Genomic DNA, 17,676 nt, shown 5'->3' on the forward strand with positions numbered 1-17,676 from the left:
CCCATCCACACCCCTTCTGTCCCCTACTGTCCCGGGCCCAAAGCCTCTTTCCCTTCGGTGGAGCAGTTGTACAGTACGTCTTCTCTGTGCGTCTTGAAAATACAGTTATTTAAAACGCTTTTCCAAAGTGGGATTTACGCAAAGGGGGTTCGCAGACAGTGGAGCAGTGGTCTACGGCAGACCCAGATACAGACGTCCAGGGAAGAGGGGGCTCCCCAAAACCTGAGGTGAGATTTTTGGTTCCTAACTTGGTGCATTGAGGAAGGAACTGCGTAAATTTACTGCAGCTCGAAGGCTATGTAGGCCTAATATGATTCAGATGCAGCATACTCACCTCAGACAGCATAGCAGATCTTGAGGCCTGAGTGACAGCTGTGTTCCACTTTAGGGATCACGTACCGTTCTGCTCCATTCGTATTGCCCTCAGCTGTTGTTCTTTCGCGTAAGTTAAAAGCGAGGTTGTGTTGGTCATGGACATTGACTGCTGAAATATACCGTGCTTTCATTACTGCTAAACGCCACAGTGAGACTTGTCTGTATTTAGGAGCAGGCCGCCGGGTGGGAGGGATCCTGGACTGCTCAGAACAGCAGCGCACTTGTCTATATTAGGAAAGTGGCAGTGTTATTCTAATACGCTCCGTTCTCCAAAGCCCTGACTTAGATTCGACCGTATTAGCTGCACATTGTTATGTTTCTAGCAAGTTAATCATTCAATAGACTCATAACTTTAATAATAGCAAGCATGTGTCAAGATAACGTAGACTACTTGGTCTATAGCCTACCCTTGATTGAACTAAACCAATACATAAATAAATTAAATAAGATTTTTATTTTTATTTTTGTATTTATTTTTTGTCATAGAAAGCAAACTGCATGTGTATTACACATTTTAAGATTAAACTATATGAGTTGTCAATTGGCACTCCCCAAAACTAATCGAGTAGGACTATAAAGCCTATCCCTTAATTTTTGGTTCTTAACAAAGCTTAACAAAGGTTCTTAGCAAAAAACAAAATCTTGTATTTATTGCAGCTTAATAGTGGACAGATATTTATGATGCTCACCCTGAATGCCCGACAGTTTGGCTGGTCAAAGACGCTGGTATGCGACATGACAGAGGGCTTCAAGGAAACTATAGACCTATAGAGAAATGCAGGTTGTTTAGTCAGCAGGTGCATGTTGTCTTTATTTTTTTATTTTATTTTATTTTATTTTTTACAATTATGATCATTCATTAGTTTTACCACATATTCAATTTTAGATGATTTCTATTGGATGGCTAATGATGTCAGTATTATTACATAATAAGGTTTCAGTATTATATGTATTACGTTTTTGGTAGAATATTCAATGCCAAAAGTGATGTACTAATTACTTATTTTGCAATCAATCATATAGCCGAAATTGTATACAAAGAAATTCTTCTCTATTATGCAAATGTATGACTGAGTTGAGGTCTGTTATGGGTCATATACAATGTATTTTATCAGCTGTGTCTCTTGTGTGTGACAATTGACTATTAATATCCTTGTGTGAGACCTGTTACAGCACTGGGCCTGTAGTTTGGGGATTAGAGTCTCTTTGGGCACTGCTTCAGACAGCAACGGGACAGCAACATGTGTAAACACTGTGCACCCTGGCCCTGGTTAAAACTGATTTAGTTAACTGAAGATTGTAGGTGTGCTTAAAAGCAGCTTATGAGCCTGGTAAAGTTTGCCAGAACTTTGTGCTTTTGTAAGACACGAGTAACCAAAAACACCTAAATAAAAATAAATACATAATGACAAACATGACATGGCAGTGGCATGAACAAAGCATGTTCAAATATATCTTGACTTGTTTTGAAATCATACCATCAAAAAGTGAATAAATTCCAAATTAATTCAACATCCAGGACCTCCTGCTTGTTCACAGTAATCTATTCATCCATTGTACAAGCAAAGTTTAGGTGAAAGTGCTTTTCATTTTGTTCTTTCAATGAATTATGAGACTAGAAACCAACATAAAATTGAGTAATATTAAGATATAGGATTTACTTTATTGTCCTTGCTGTATAGAAATTTGTTTGTCTGCATTTGACCAATGGCCAAATTCTGGTACTATTCTCTGCATCTAAGACCCAGGTTTTATCATATTGACACATTTACTTATTTTCCTTTCTGCAGCCATGAGTCGCAGCATTGTGCGGCAGAGTAAGTTTCGCCACGTCTTTGGTCAGGCGGTGAAGGCGGAACAAGGCTACGATGACATCAGAGTCTCAAAGGTGACGTGGGACAGTTCATTCTGTGCTATCAACCCAAAGTTCCTGGCGGTGATTGTGGAGTCAAGTGGAGGAGGGGCCTTTCTGGTGCTGCCACTGTCCAAGGTCAGTCCTTTGGCTGAATAGTGGTAATATGAAAATATAGGTTTTCTGTGGTTTTAATATTTTCATTTTTCTATGAATAATATATTTTTAAGTTCAGGAGTCTTTAGTGTTGGCGATATATTCAACAGCATACAAGGAATGTTTGAAACTTTATTTTATTTTATTTTTTTTACTTTTGAGGATTGTAAATGTAGCAAACCTTTTTCACTATTACAACCAAATTTTGTTGGGCAAACCTTACTGAGCCACAAGGGACATTACTTGGACAATTTATATTACACAATTTATATTACACAATATAATATAAAAACAAGATAAAAATAATAATAATAATAATAATCTGAAAAATAATCCTCAAGGGGAAATTATTTTCATGCAAAGTTGAGAATTAACTTAAGTTATTTAAATTAATATATGCCACCACCAATTGTGGAAAAGATGAGAGAGGCCTGTAATTTTCATCATAGGTACACTTGACAAAATGAAAATCCAGAAAATTACATTGTCTGATTTTGTAAGAATTTATTTGCAAAGTATGATGGAAAATACAAAAGTTAATCTCAATACTTATACTTAATAACATAAGCATATCCTTTGTTGGCAATGACAGAGGCCAAATGTTTTCTGTAAGTCTGCACAAGGTTTTCACACCCTGTTGCTGGCAGTTTGGCCCATTCTTCCATATAGAGCTCCTCTAGAGCAGTGATGTTTTGAGGCTGTCGCTGGGCAACACGGACTTTCAACTTCCTCCAAAGATTTTCTATGACGCTGAGATCTGGAGACTGGTTAGGCCACTCCAGGACCTTGAAATACTTCTTACAATGACATTCCTTCGTTGCCCGGGTGGTGTGTGTGGGATCATTGTCATGCTGAAAGACCCAGCCACGTTTCATACCCTTGCTGATGGAAGGATGTTTGTTCACTCAAAATCTCACGATACATGGCCCCATTCATTCTTTCCTTTACATGGATCAGTTGTCCTGGTCCATTTGCAGAAAAGCAGCCCTAAAGGATGATGTTTCCACCCCTATGCTTAACAGTATACCTACTGTTCTTTGGATGCAACTCAGCATTATTTCTCCTCCAAACACAACAAGTTGAGTTTTACCCAAAAGTTCTGTTCTGGTTTCATCTAGCCATATGACATTCTCCCAATTCTCTTCTGGATCATCCAAATGCTCTCTAGCAAACTTCAAATAGGCCTGGACATGTACTGTCTTAAGCAGGGGGACACGTTTGGTACTGCAGGATTTCAGTCCCTGGCGGCATAGTGTGTTACTGATGGGAGCCTTTGTTACTTTGGTCCCAGCTATCTGCAGGTCATTCACTATGTCCCCCCATATGGTTATGGGATTTTTGCTCACCGTTCATGTGATCATTTTGAGCCCCAGATCGATATATATATATATATATATATATATATATATATATATATATATATATATATATATATATATATATATATATATATATATATATATATATATATATATATATATATATATCTCCATCCATTTTCTTCCGCTTATCCCAGACTTCCCTCACCCCGGACACGTCCTCCAGCTCCTGGGACCCCAAGGTGTTCCCAGGCCAGCCGAGAGACATAGTCCCTCCAGCGTGTCCTGGGTCTTCCCCGGGGCCTCCTCCCGGTAGGACATGCCCAGAACACCTCCCTAGGGAGGCGTCCAGGAGGCATCCTAAGCAGATGCCCAAGCAACCTCAACTGGTTCCTCTCGACGTGTAGGAGCAGCAGCTCTACACCGAGCTCCTCCCATGTGACCGAGCTCCTCACCCTATCCCTGAGGGTGCGCCCGGCCACCCTACAGAGGAAACCCATTTCAGCCGCTTGTATCCGCGACCTTGTCCTTTTGGTCATTACCCAGAGCTCATGACCATAGGTGAGGGTAGGAATGTAGATTGACCGGTAAATCGAGAGCTTTGCCTTTGGGCTCAGCTCCTTCTTTACCACAACGCTGCACCGATCCGCCTGTCAATCTCACGCTCCATCCTTCCCTCACTCGTGAACAAGACCCCGAGATACTTGAACTCCTCCACGTGAGGCAGAGACTCACCACCCACCTGGAGAGGGCAAACCACCTTTTTCCGGTCGAGAACCATGGCCACGGATTTGGAGGAGCTGATTCTCATCCCAGTCGCTTCACACTCGGCTGCAAACCGCCCCAGTGCCTGCTGCAGGTCCTGGCTCGAAGAAGCCATCAGGACAACATCATCTGCAAACAGCAGAAATGAAATCCTGTGATTCCCAAACCAGACCCCCTCCGGCCCCTGGCTGCGTCTAGAAATTCTGTCCATAAATATAATGAACAGAACCGGTGACAAAGGGCAGCCCTGGCAGAGTCCAACATGCACCGGGAACAGGTCTGACTTACTGCCGGCAATGCAAACACAGCTCCTACTCCCAGAGCACCCCCCAAAGGACACCCCGAGGGACACGGTCGAATGCCTTCTCCAGATCCACAAAACACATGTGGACTGGTTGGTCCAGTGTTCCGCGACAGGACGAAAACCACACTGCTCCTCCTGAATCCGAGGTTCGACTATCGGTCAGATTCTCCTCTCCAGTACCTTGGAATAGACCTTACCGGGAAGGCGGAGATGTGTGATTCCCCTGTAATTGGAACACACCCTCCGGTCCCCCTTCTTATACAGAGGGACCACCACCCCGGTCTGCCATTCCACAGGTACTGTCCCCGACCACCACACGATGTTGCAGAGACGTGTCAGCCAAGACAGCCCCACAACATCCAGAGACTTGAGGTACTCAGGATGGATCTCGTCCACCCCCGGAGCCTTGCCACCGAGGAGCTTGCCAACCACCTCAGTGACTTCAGCCAGAGTGATGGACGAGTCCGCCTCCGGGTCCCCAGTCACTGCTTCCTCCTCGGAAGACGTGACAGTGGGATTGAGGAGATCCTCAAAGTATTACTTCCACCTCCCAACAACATCCCCAGTCAAGGTCAGCAGCTCTCCACCCGCACTGTAAACAGTGTTGGTGAAGCACTGCTTCCCCCTCCTGAGGCGTCAGACGGTTTGCCAGAATCTCTTTGAGGCCGTCCGATAGTCCTCCTCCATGGCCTCCCCGAACTCCTCCCAACCCCGAGTTTTTGCCTCTGTGACTGCCCGAGCCGCAGCACGCTTGACAGAGGGCTACGCCAGACGTTCCCAGCAGACCCTCACGATGCGCTTGGGCCTGCCAGGTCTGTCCGGCTTTCTTCTCCGCCAGCGGATCCAACTCACCACCAGGTGGTGATCAGTTGACAGCTCAGCCCCTCTCTTCACCCGAGTGTCCAAGACACGCGGTCGGAGGTCAGATGACACGACAACAATGTCGATCATCAACCTCCGACCTAGAGTGTCCTGGTGCCACGTGCACCGATGGACACCCTTGTGCTCGAACATGGTGTTTGTTATGGATAAACTGTGACTAGCACAGAAGTCCAATAACAGAACACCACTTGGGTTCAGATCGGGGAGGCCATTCCTCCCAATCACGCCCCTCCAAGTGTCACTGTCATTACCCACATGGGCATTGAAATCCCCCAGGAGAACAACGGATATATATATATATATATATATATATATATATATATATATATATATATATATATATATATATATATATATATATATATATATATATATATATATTAAAAGAACATGCTACTTATGATGACACTTCGTTTTTCACTGTCTATTGCCTTTGTAACATTAGTTTCACAATTTTTTACACTAAACGATAATATTGAAGCTAATTTATGCCACTGGCACATTAACTCTAAAGTAGAATTATCCCTCAAAAAATATTCTAAATGTATGCTGTGGTAAAAAAACACAAATAGCAATAAATGAATAGCAGAATGAAGCACTTTGGTAGTTATTTTGTATCTATAATGAGTCACAGAAGTTTTATTCAACCCTCCACAGCTCAAATCAAATTGTAGAACAGGAAAAATAACAAAAAACTTCCCACCTAGTACTAAGAAAAAGTACCCACGATAAGTATTGACCCCCAAAGATGATTGTTCCATCTAACATATATTCAACAATAAGTCTTTATTATGACAGGCCTAGAGACACATGGACGAAACTTGCTCTGAATTTCTGACTAAGCACTTCTTGTATTTGCAGGCAGCTGAACATTCTGTAGTGGTGGCTATAAGTAGCTATAGCACTGGGGAAGATGCAGTGACACTTTTAGGCCTTTCATCTGAGAGTTTAATACAGAGGACACCCTATTCAAATACAAGGAATTGTGTTTCCACCAAAAGCGATAAGCTTCATTTGATGTTGATTTAATTGGATGGATTATATCTCAGTTGTTGTTTTGAAGTTATGAAAAATATCATCCAAACTAGCAAAATACATATTTTACAGAGCTGTAAAAAGTTGTAAATAAAAAAGTATATAAAGATAAAATTGTGTAATATTTCAAAATAAAGTATAATTTCTGCTCTCTTGAGGCATTTTACTTGACTGAACCAAATGAACAGTGACAGTTCAGCAGGTAGTGGATTTAGATCAGACAGGCCCAAAGCTGTGAAGTCCCTCCAACAAGTCAATGATGACATGTCCTTAAAATAAATGATGGACATGGTAAGACAACCCTAACCTGGTGACAACATTTTAATGTACAGCATGACTGCATTTAGCCTGAGACTATCATGTTATCTAAGGCATGCTGGTGACACAGGCTAATGAGATTTGGGATTGGGATTCATTTATTATTGATTTATTTATTTGCGTGCTTGTTGTGGTGTTGCCAGTAGGGATGTACCGATACTGGTATTGAATATCGGCATCATGATATTGGTTGGGGCTTTAATTGAGTGTTATAAGATTCTTTACAGGCATAATGTTTGAACTTTTATGTATATGAAGCTGTTCAGTAGTTATTTGACTGATAAATAACAGTTGCATAACTCAAGTGGCTCTCTTGTGTAATAAGGTGACTGTGATGTAAGGAAATAAGTGCTGTTTTATGTTTGCTGATATCTGATTAACCAATACCAGTGTATAGATACTTAAAATCATAGTCAGGTCCCTAGTTGCCAGAATCACTGATATTCAAAAATAAACTATTGCATTTGGTTATTATAAACCTGTCTTTTGAACTGTACAGTAATATTTTAAGAGAGATGTAAAAAAATAACAAAACAAATAAATGTTTTTGTAGTTTTCATAAGCCACATTATAACAGATGCAAAATAGCCATTGTATTTGTTGTTATAGCTCCTTGTTGTGAAAGTGATGAGTCATTATCACTGTGTTGGTAATTTTTGGGTACACTTGAGTAGCATTTCTCTGTTCACTGAGGAAGGGACGTGATGAGATGGAGATGATGGTGGACACACTATAAATAACCCCCCCCCCCCCCCCCCCCCCCCAGGACGTCCCGAAAAACTACCCTTTCAACACCTCATCATGTTGCTATTAATATACCTGTGACTTTGGGGCAGGCTCATAGCTCATAGCTAACATTTGGTCAATTCTGCCCTTGGCCTGAAATATTTCTTTGCATTATCTGTTGTTAAATCTCCCAATTTGTCCACAAGAGTTTTTGGCCTTCATATGTTCACAAGGGTATTCATGAATTTGGTCACATAAGCCATGCTGATCTGTTAATAAAGGTGAATTTGCATAAAATTCCATCAATAAACAAGAAAAATAAATGCTTTGGAAAAAATCTCCATAAACCCCCATCTCTGCCTTTGCTGTTGTACTTTTCAGACAGGACGTGTGGATAAGAACTACCCTCTGGTCATCGGTCATTCTGGGCCCGTCCTGGACATTGACTGGTGTCCCCATGATGACAACATCCTGGCCAGTGGCTCCGAGGACTGCACAGCCATGGTAACAGCAATCAGAAAGAGCAGTGTGGTGATTCATAGGGCACAGTGTTTAGGGAACAATAACTGTCCAAATGAATGAGCCAGTGGTTAAAGCTGTCTCCTTTGTTTTTTAATAGGAAAGCTTTTCTATTTGCATTTCTCCATATCTTTAAATTAACTATATAACTTTTTGACTGTTTACTGTTTCCTGGAGTTGTATTTTGTTTCATGCATGCTTGTTTGAGTAGTCTGCTTGTCAAAAGCCGCATGATGTCTTCACATTATAGCAGTTTAGTAGCTATGATTCTCTGAACAAATCTCAAATTTGCTTGGACAATAATAGTATTGCACCTTAAATATGTTGTGACTTTCGTTGTTTGGATTTTTATACCTTTTAGGCAACATTAATCAATTAAACAAACAAAAAGTAGATGAAATTATAGAAAAGGGTGGATGGTTAGAGCATTTCCAAAACTGCAGCTCTTGTAGAACATGTCATGAAAATTGTGTTAAATGCGCAATTCATCATATTTTGTTTGCAATTGTAAAATTGATGACATATCCAGAGATCCGATTCAAACTATTTACTCTTAAAGAAGACCTATTGTGCTTGTGTCTGCTATAGCAGTATATGACACCTATGGATCATTATGGTATAATTTGCACATTTTAAAACACCATATTCTTCTAAAATGACTTAATAAAAGAAACAAGTCCGGTGACTTCCACATTAGAAAACCGCAGTGGGAGCTGACCTTAAATTACCTTAAGTTACCTTAAATCTTGAAAATAAGCAATTAATAAAGATTGCTCAAATGTGCACAAATCACTTCAAATACAACTTCAGGCAAGTAAATATTGAAAGGAAACAACTATAAAAAGTCAATTTGTATGATAGGTCTTTAAACATTTATTTACTCACTCATGTAGCAGTTTCTCCTACAGATCCAGTTTGATGGACACTATACAGTGGGGCAAAAAAAGTATCTAGTCAGCCACCAATTCTCCCACTTAAAAAGATGAGAGGCTTGTAATTTTCATCATGGGTACACTTCAACTATGAGAGACAGAATGGGGGGAAAGAATCCAGGAAATCACATTGTAGGATTTTTAATGAATTTATTTGTAAATTCCTTGGTAAAATAAGTATTTCATCACCTACAAACAAGCAAGATTTCTGGCTCTCACAGACCTGTAACTTCTTTAAGAGGCTCCTCTGTCCTCCACTTGTTACCTGTATTAATGGCACCTGTTTAAACTTGTTATCAGTATAAAAGACACCTGTCCACAACCTCAGTCTCCAAACCAAGACCAAAGAGCTATCAAAGGACACCAGAAACAACATTTTAGACCTGCACTAGGCTAAGAAGACTGAATCTGCAATAGGTCAGCATATTTTTTTTTCTCATTTTGTAGTTCATAGTTGAAGTGTACTTATGATGAAAATTACTGGCCTCTCTCATCTTTTTAAGTGGAAGAACGGTTGGTGGCTGACTAAATACTTTTTTGCCCCACTGTACATGTGAGTGCCATTGTTCCCTGTGTTATGTCTCCAGTGCCTTTAAGTGTAGCAGAAAGTATGTGGAGCTGAGCACAGGGCATGTATGAGCAGCATGACAATGCATACTTCACAGATTAGTCTCTCTGTGGGAGGGTGGACTGGATACTGTAAGCTCTTCAGTATATGCAGAGAGCAACTTTCACACTTCCAGTGTTCCAGTATTCCACATCCAGTGTGATGGAGAGAAAGAAATGCTGCATCTCTTGCGGCAACAGCTGCTGATGGTGTAATGTTTTGCTTAGAGGATTTGGGTGACCACATAGAGGGCATTGGCAGCTGTCTGTGTCAGAGGAGCACGATAATGTCATTGTTTTATTTCACTAAATACCTTTGCATTATTACAAGCTGTTTTGTGTTTACTGCTTATGGAGCTATATAGATTTTATAACTGAAGAGTGACTGACTAGAATTAATTGGCAAAATGGTGTCACAGTTCACATGTTGGTGCAGTTGTTTATCACCATGGTTACTAGCTGAAAGAAATTTATGAAACAAATTAAGTAATTGGCAATGTTTTATCTGAGGGTGAGAAATGGGCTACATACCTATGTATAATGGTGCGTTCACATTGGGGTGTCAAGAACCCGCTGGGCGCCTTTGCATTTGAGGACAGATGCCTCCGACTAGCGTCTTGGGTGCTCTGGACGCCAGAGATATTGTGGTCTGCGAGTGCCTTTGGATGTTTTGTTTTCCCTGTGTCTTTGTGAACGTTGCAGACCAGGATTGAGAGAGTGGCTTTAGTGTATTTATTAAACCAATGAGTGGAGGCTATCAGCTCGGCGGCGGCGATGCATCTGGGTCCGTGACTAGCCTTTATGCTAGCTGGTGTGCCCAGTATAATTAAGTTGCTGCTAGTTTGTGGCTGATGTCTTTCTATTTGTTCCGGATAATGATGTTGCTTTGGAGCGTAGTCTCTGATTGGTTGAAGCTGCACGTCGAACTCCAAAAAGTTCAACTTTTTCAACTTTTGGACGCACAAACAAAGCCTCTGATGCCTGAACGCTCAAGACGCACCGTGTCAACACCAGATTCGCGCCGCAAAAAAGCAGAACGGCCAAGACGCGTGTCCACCATAGACTTTGTATGTAAACTCGACGCCCTGACACCCCGGTGTGAATGCATCATATGTCTAGATGTGACATGTACTTCACACATAGAATCAAATACTAACCCTGTTTACGTCACTGCTGCAGTTCTGGTGATAATTCATTTCACAAAATCAAACTCCTAAACATTTCCCCTGTGTCCTTCAGGTGTGGCAGATTCCAGATCATGCTCTGACCCGTCCCCTCTCGGAACCCATAGTTGTATTGGAGGGTCACTCAAAACGTGTTGGGATCGTCACATGGCACCCAACAGCACGCAACATACTTCTAACAGCAGGTAAAGTATAAAAGAACACTATGCAATTTTTCTGTTTTTGGGGTCAGCTACCTTCAGAGGAGTGGTTCCTCCTTTGAAGATGATGAAGTTCAGATCCTATCTTATCATCATCTATCCCCCATCTATAACTCCAACCTCAGACCCAGGACAATGAGAACAATAGCAGGGTCAAATGACCCTGCTATTGTTCTTTGGGCTGAATAGGTTAGTTTCAGTTGAAACTGGAGATAATGTTTACAGTTCCAGTGTAGTTAGCACCTCCCTTGAGATAGATATAAGGTAATGTGCCACCAGTAATCTGACCAGAACTGAAGAAGGGGCTTGGATAAGGAGTAAAATGTCTTCACTCTTACAACAATTTGTCCAGTTGACAGATTTAATCTTCATCTTTTGCTATGGATCAGACCTGAATGACTGAGGGTCTAAACAAACATTCAAGGCAAAACAATAACATCTCCACGGAAACAACATGTAGAAAAAGTTATGCAGTGCACCTAATCTGTTGGCTGTCTTTCACCCCTTTGTCTTCCTCTTCCTTCTCAGGCAGTGACAACCTGATTATCATTTGGAATGTGGGCACTGGAGAGCCCCTCATCTCCATGGATGACCACCCAGACCTCATCTACAGCATCAGCTGGAACCGAAATGGCAGCTTGTTTTGTACGACCTGCAAAGACCGGCGACTCCGAGTGTGTGACCCGCGCAAGAGAGACGTGGTGGCGGTGAGTCAGAATTACATAGGTGACATAAGGACTGTAAGGTAGAGAGTACTATTACAATTCAAATGTAGACTCTATGGTTACACCTGTGAGGTCACTTAATTTTCTATGTAAACTCCTGTGTTGAAAATCTCCAGCAGGTCATTACTGCTACTGCTTACTACTTATCCTGCAGCATTGTTTTGAAGACATAAATGTATTTAAACTTACATTCAGGTGTTTTTTCATAGATTTTGCCTACGTGCACATTCTGGCATTTGAGGCACATAGTGTTATTGCTATATATAAAACTGAATCATTTTAAACTATGATTGATGATATAATGAATATTTGTTTGCTGATCTTTAGGAACGTCTCGCTCCTCATGAAGGCATCAGGCCGATGAGAGCCATTTTCACTAAAGACGGAAACATCTTCACAACAGGCTTCACTCGAATGAGTCAGAGGGAGCTGGGTCTCTGGGACCCGGTGAGAGTTTAATTGGAGGGCAAAAATATTTAAATATCAAAATATTTACTTTAAAACACTTACTATGGTTATCATGTTTTCCATATTCAGACAAACTTTGAGGAGCCTATTGCACTATTGGAGCTGGACACAAGTAATGGTGTGTTGCTACCATATTATGACCCAGATGCAAACATGGTCTACCTCTGTGGAAAGGTACAAATCAATACTTAATACTATTTACCATGTTTATTATTATTAACGCAAATTTAAGATATTATGATTTTATATTTTGTGCTCAGGGAGACAGCAGTATCCGTTACTTTGAGATCACAGAGGAGCCTCCATACGTGCACTACCTCAACACGTTTAGCAGTAAAGAGCCACAGAGGGGCATGGGCTTCATGCCCAAGAGGGGGGTTGACGTCACCAAGTGTGAGATCGCCAGGTACACTTCGAACAACACTTCAAAAGCTATACAGTGGGGCAAAAAAGTATTTAGTCAGCCACCAATTGTGCAAGTTCTCCCACTTAAAAAGATGAGAGAGGCCTGTAATTTTCATCATAGGTACACTTCAACTATCAGACTGAATGGGGGGAAAGAATCAAGGAAATCACATTGTAGGATTTTTAATGAATTAATTGGTAAATTTCTCGGCAAAATAAGTATTTGGTCACCTGCAAACAAGCAAGATTTCTGGCTCTCACAGACCTGTAACTTCTTTAAGAGGCTCCTCTGTCCACTTGTTACCTGTATCAATGGCACCTGTTTGAACTCGTTATCAGTATAAAAGACATCTGTCCACAACCTCAAAAATCACTCTAAACTCCACTATGGCCAAGACCAAAGAGCTGTCAAAAGACACCAGACACAAAATTATACACCTGCACCAGGCTGGGAAGACATACAAGACCAGTGATAATCTCCCTCGATCTGGGGCTCGACACAAGATCTCACCCCATGGGGTCAAAATGATCACAAGAACGGTGAGCAGCCTGCAGTGCCAGACGTGTTCCTCTGCCAAGCCAATACATGTCCAGGCCCCGTTTGCTAGAGAGCATTTGGATGATCCAGAAGAGGATTGGGAGGATGTCATATGGTTAGATGAAACCGAAATAGAACTTTTTGGTAAAAAACTCAAGTTGTCGTGTTTGGCTGCAACTCAGCATTCTTTCTACTCCAATGAACACCATACCTACTGTCAAGCATGGGGATGGAAACATCATGCAAAGGAGTAGCTTTGTAAGAAGCATTTCAAGGTCCTGGAGTGGCCTAGCCTGTCTCCAGATCTCAATCCCATAGAAAATCTTTGGAGGGAGTTGAAAGTCCGTGTTGCCCAGCGACATCCCCAAAACATCTCTGCTCTAGAGGAGTTCTGCATGGAGAAATGGGCAAAACTACCAGCAACAATGTGTGAAAACCTTGTGGAGACTTACAGAAAATTTTTGACCTGTCATTGCCAACAAAGGGAATATATAACAAAGTATTGAGATGAACTTTTGTTATTGACCAAATACTTATTTTCCACCACAATTTGCAAATAAATTCTTTAAAAATCAGACACTGTGATTTTCTTTTTTCTCATTTTGTCTCTCATAGTTGAAATGTACCTAATGATAATTTTAGGCCTCTCTCATCTTTTTAAGTGAGAGAACTTGCACAATTGGTGGCTGACTAAATTATTTTTTGCTCCACTGTATGTTGTAACACATCCATATGATACTGTGATTTAGAGATTTTTTTCAATCTCTGTCCAGTTGAGAAATTTATTATCAAATTTGCTTAATGGCACCCTAATTTTGTAAATATTTATTTTAAATGCCTTTTCAGGTTATTCAAGCTCCTTGACAAGAAGTGTGAGCCCATCACAATGACAGTGCCTAGAAAAGTAAGAGTCCACTTTCCTCCTCTTTGTTTCTACATAATGCACTCTCATTCATTGTCTTACCTGTATTTGCTTGGGGTCAGTCGGACCTCTTCCAGGATGACCTGTATCCAGACACAGCAGGCCCTGAGCCTGCCATGGAGCCTGAGGAGTGGCTGGACGGGCGCAACGAGGACCCTATCCTGGTGTCTTTGAAAGAGGGCTATGTTCCACCCAAAAGTCGAGAGCTCAAAGTGTCCAAGAAAAACGTGCTGGACTCCAGACCCACCACTAGGCGCAGCATGTCCACCTGTGACACCAACAGCCTGCCGGTAACCTTTGACCTATAATCCCTGAGTGACCTCTGCAAGATCCCACACAAATCCTTCCTACTGTTTGTACACATCTTTCTAACTACAACCACAATTGAAAGTTTAGGCATTGTGTCAAAAGTGAATGAAATATGAATGTAGGGAATCCAAATTTGCATCAACTCAAATTTGCACCCACGTTCAACAAATAATGTAACAAATACCACAAATAAACAGCAATGCTATCCTGCAGTCCAACCATGTCTAAATTAATGTTTTAAAAACATGCTTTTGAGTTTGAGTGATTAAATAAATTGTACACAAAAAGAGATTGGATAAAACATAACTATGTAACCCTTCCTCTTTTTTGTTTCCTCTTCCTCCTTTTTCTGTCATCTCTCTCTCCCATCTCTCTGGTCCAGCCTCAATTACTTGAGCGGTTGTTGGAGGAGCTACAAAACCTTAAGGCCACGGTTTTGTCTCAGGAGAAGAGAATTTGTGATCTGGAGAATAAGCTCTCACAGTACACCAATGGCACAGCTTAAGGTGCACAACATGCAACCGCTGTGAAAAACTATTTAGGCCTTCTGAATTTCTCATATTTTTGAAGTTCGCTATAATATTTTCTATCAACAAGCTATACTTTGATACTGATGATGATTTAAGTAAACATAACATAGAATTTTTTAATTATTATTGCATGGCCCAGTGTGCATCTAAACCAAAAATAACTAGTGTAGAGGACACATCCACCATAGCTGAGTGCCTTTCACGTCACAGCAAGAAGGTCCAAAGTTTAATTCCCAAACTAGGTGTCGCCTTTCTCAGTTGAGTTTTGCATGTTCTTCCTGTATTTTCCTCCATCAACCTATAACAGGCAAATCTCTGAAGTTGTATTTTGCTTATACTTGGGGTATATAATAATAAAAAGGTTTGTTGATGTAAAAATGTTGAAGCACAAAAATATGACAACTCCAGAAGGGGTCAAATACTTCTCAGCACTGTAGTATATAGTTTGAACTGGTCTGAATTCAGATTGCTGTAGACACCTATCTTCCTTGCATAAACAAGGAACTGATCTCCTGCACTGAAAGGTGAGGTATGCTAAAAGTGGAATATTTTATGTCTGATGTTTTATATTGAACATTTGTATCATAATGTGCCTTTGATGCTGTGGGAATTGATCATATTTACATCATATTTATGAGCATGAGAAGGGTGGATGTGAGATGAGAGGAAAGAGGAGCTGCACATTTGAAAGATTTGTGTATGTTGGATTTAAGTCTACACAAACTTTTTATACATTTAAATAAAATGACAATGACAGAAAAATAGAAAAAAAATATTCTAAAAAGATTAACCATATTAAATAAAATGTATGCCTTATTTCAGAAAGGAAGACCCAAGTTTTCAAAATGTAAATAGTTATGAATGATTCAGGAAATTTTGAATTATGTCATTTGTTTTATGTTCTGTACAATAGACAAATTTGACCACAATAAAGCAGTGTTTTTTAAACTCCTCAGCAATCTGTTCATTGTACACATTTCACACCAATGCTTTACAAGTGATATAGTCGTACTAAAACACTACTCTTGTGTCGTTATGAACATTTTGATATAAATGTGATTACATACATACATACATACATACATTTGCACTAACTCAAATTTGCACCTACTTTCAACAAATAATGTAACAAATGCTACAAATAAACAGCAATGCTATCCTGCAGTCCAACCATGTCTAAATTAATGTTTTAAAAACATGCTTTTGAGTTTGAGTGATTAAATAAATTGTACACAAAAAGAGATTGGATAAAACATAACTATGTAACCCTTCCTCTTTTTTGTTTCCTCTTCCTCCTTTTTCTGTCATCTCTCTCTCCCATCTCTCTGGTCCAGCCTCAATTGCTTGAGCGGTTGTTGGAGGAGCTACAAAACCTTAAGGCCACGGTTTTGTCTCAGGAGAAGAGAATTTGTGATCTGGAGAATAAGCTCTCACAGTACACCAATGGCACAGCTTAAGGTGCACAACATGCAACCGCTGTGAAAAACTATTTGGACCTTCTGAATTTCTCATATTTTCACTTTAATATTTTCTATCAACAAACTATACTTTGATACTGACGATGATTTAAGTAAACATAACATAGAATTTTTAATTATGATTGCATGGCCCAGTGTGCATCTAAACCAAAAATAACTAGTGTAGAGGACACATCTACCATAGCTGAGTGCCTTTCACGTCACAGCAAGAAGGTCCAAAGTTTAATTCCCAAACTAGGTGTCGCCTTTCTCAGTTGAGTTTTGCATGTTCTTCCTGTATTTTCCTCCATCAACCTATAACAGGCAAATCTCTGAAGTTGTATTTTGCTTATACTTGGAGTATATAATAATAAAAAGGTTTGTTGATGTAAAAATGTTGAAGCACAGAAATATGACAACTCCAGAAGGGGTCAAATACTTCTCAGCACTGTAGTATATAGTTTGAACTGGTCTGAATTCAGATTACTGTAGACACCTATCTTCCTTGCATAAACAAGGAAGATAGGTGATTTGTGATCTTTCTGAAATAAGGCATACATTTTGGCAACAATACACAAAAACAACGCACTAGTATGCTACTTTTTCAGTAGACCTTTGCACAGCAAGTGCAGGTTTGGATACATTACTCTTTCCATGATTTCCATGATGAATACTTTTGCAAGCCACTGTATATTGAATTCCATCTTTATGAGCAATGGATGTTACTATTAATTTACAGTTAAAACACAATTTAATGGAACAATATTTTATATAAAAGGTGTTTACTTCACTGAAAGTCTGTGTGGTTTTGTACTATACTTTTTTAAGGAATCTGCTTAATTTATTTTGGCATTTTATTTTGTCACAGGAAAAAAAAAAACAATTAAAGTATTAAAGAAGTCCTGTTGCCTTCTTTCAGATGGACCTGCACCATTACTGGCCCATACTGAGAATGACCACCGCTACTAACTGCAGTTCACAGAGCAGTTGGGAATATTCAGGAGTTGACACAAAGGATCTGAAAATTCTCCTCCACCAGGAAGGAACATGTTATTATGTCTGTGACAATAAATAGGTCAGCACTGGTTGTCATATTCTGAAACTACTTTGAAACAAGTTTTCCAAGATACTTTTATGTTGCGTAAAATT

The 17,676-nt window shown here is 40.2% G+C and overlaps 1 protein-coding gene across 3 annotated transcripts; it reads left to right on the forward strand.

Annotated features, from left to right (window-relative positions):
- Window positions 1-56: 56 nt before the first annotated feature.
- Window positions 57-17,461, forward strand: LOC117381915 (coronin-6). 3 transcript variants are annotated; one of them, XM_055226382.1, is made up of 12 exons: window positions 66-227; window positions 2,166-2,365; window positions 8,114-8,236; window positions 11,029-11,158; window positions 11,702-11,880; window positions 12,226-12,345; window positions 12,436-12,540; window positions 12,627-12,772; window positions 14,156-14,213; window positions 14,294-14,521; window positions 16,405-16,528; window positions 17,447-17,461. In XM_055226382.1, exons 2-11 carry the CDS (start codon window positions 2,168-2,170, stop codon window positions 16,525-16,527), a joined length of 1,410 nt encoding a protein of 469 aa, XP_055082357.1. In that variant the 5' UTR covers window positions 66-227; window positions 2,166-2,167; the 3' UTR covers window position 16,528; window positions 17,447-17,461. The 3 variants fall into 3 exon arrangements, with proteins under 3 accessions (XP_033834856.1, XP_033834857.1, XP_055082357.1); XM_033978965.2 differs by lacking the exon at window positions 17,447-17,461 and having other exon boundaries at window positions 57-227; window positions 16,405-16,550; XM_033978966.2 differs by lacking the exons at window positions 16,405-16,528; window positions 17,447-17,461 and adding an exon at window positions 14,923-16,021 and having other exon boundaries at window positions 57-227.
- The last annotated feature ends 215 nt before the right edge of the window (window positions 17,462-17,676 follow it).

Source organism: Periophthalmus magnuspinnatus, chromosome 14 (assembly GCF_009829125.3).
Source record: "Periophthalmus magnuspinnatus isolate fPerMag1 chromosome 14, fPerMag1.2.pri, whole genome shotgun sequence".
In the NCBI taxonomy this organism is placed as follows: Eukaryota; Metazoa; Chordata; class Actinopteri; order Gobiiformes; family Gobiidae; genus Periophthalmus; species Periophthalmus magnuspinnatus.

Coding starts and splice junctions, on each gene's coding strand:
- LOC117381915 (XM_033978965.2), top strand. CDS start 2,168: ATGAGTCGCAGCATTGTGCGGCAGAGTAAGTTTCGCCACGTCTTTGGT. Junction 12,541..12,626: donor TGGTCTACCTCTGTGGAAAG/GTACAAATCAAT, acceptor TTTTGTGCTCAG/GGAGACAGCAGTATCCGTTA. Junction 14,214..14,293: donor CAATGACAGTGCCTAGAAAA/GTAAGAGTCCAC, acceptor GCTTGGGGTCAG/TCGGACCTCTTCCAGGATGA.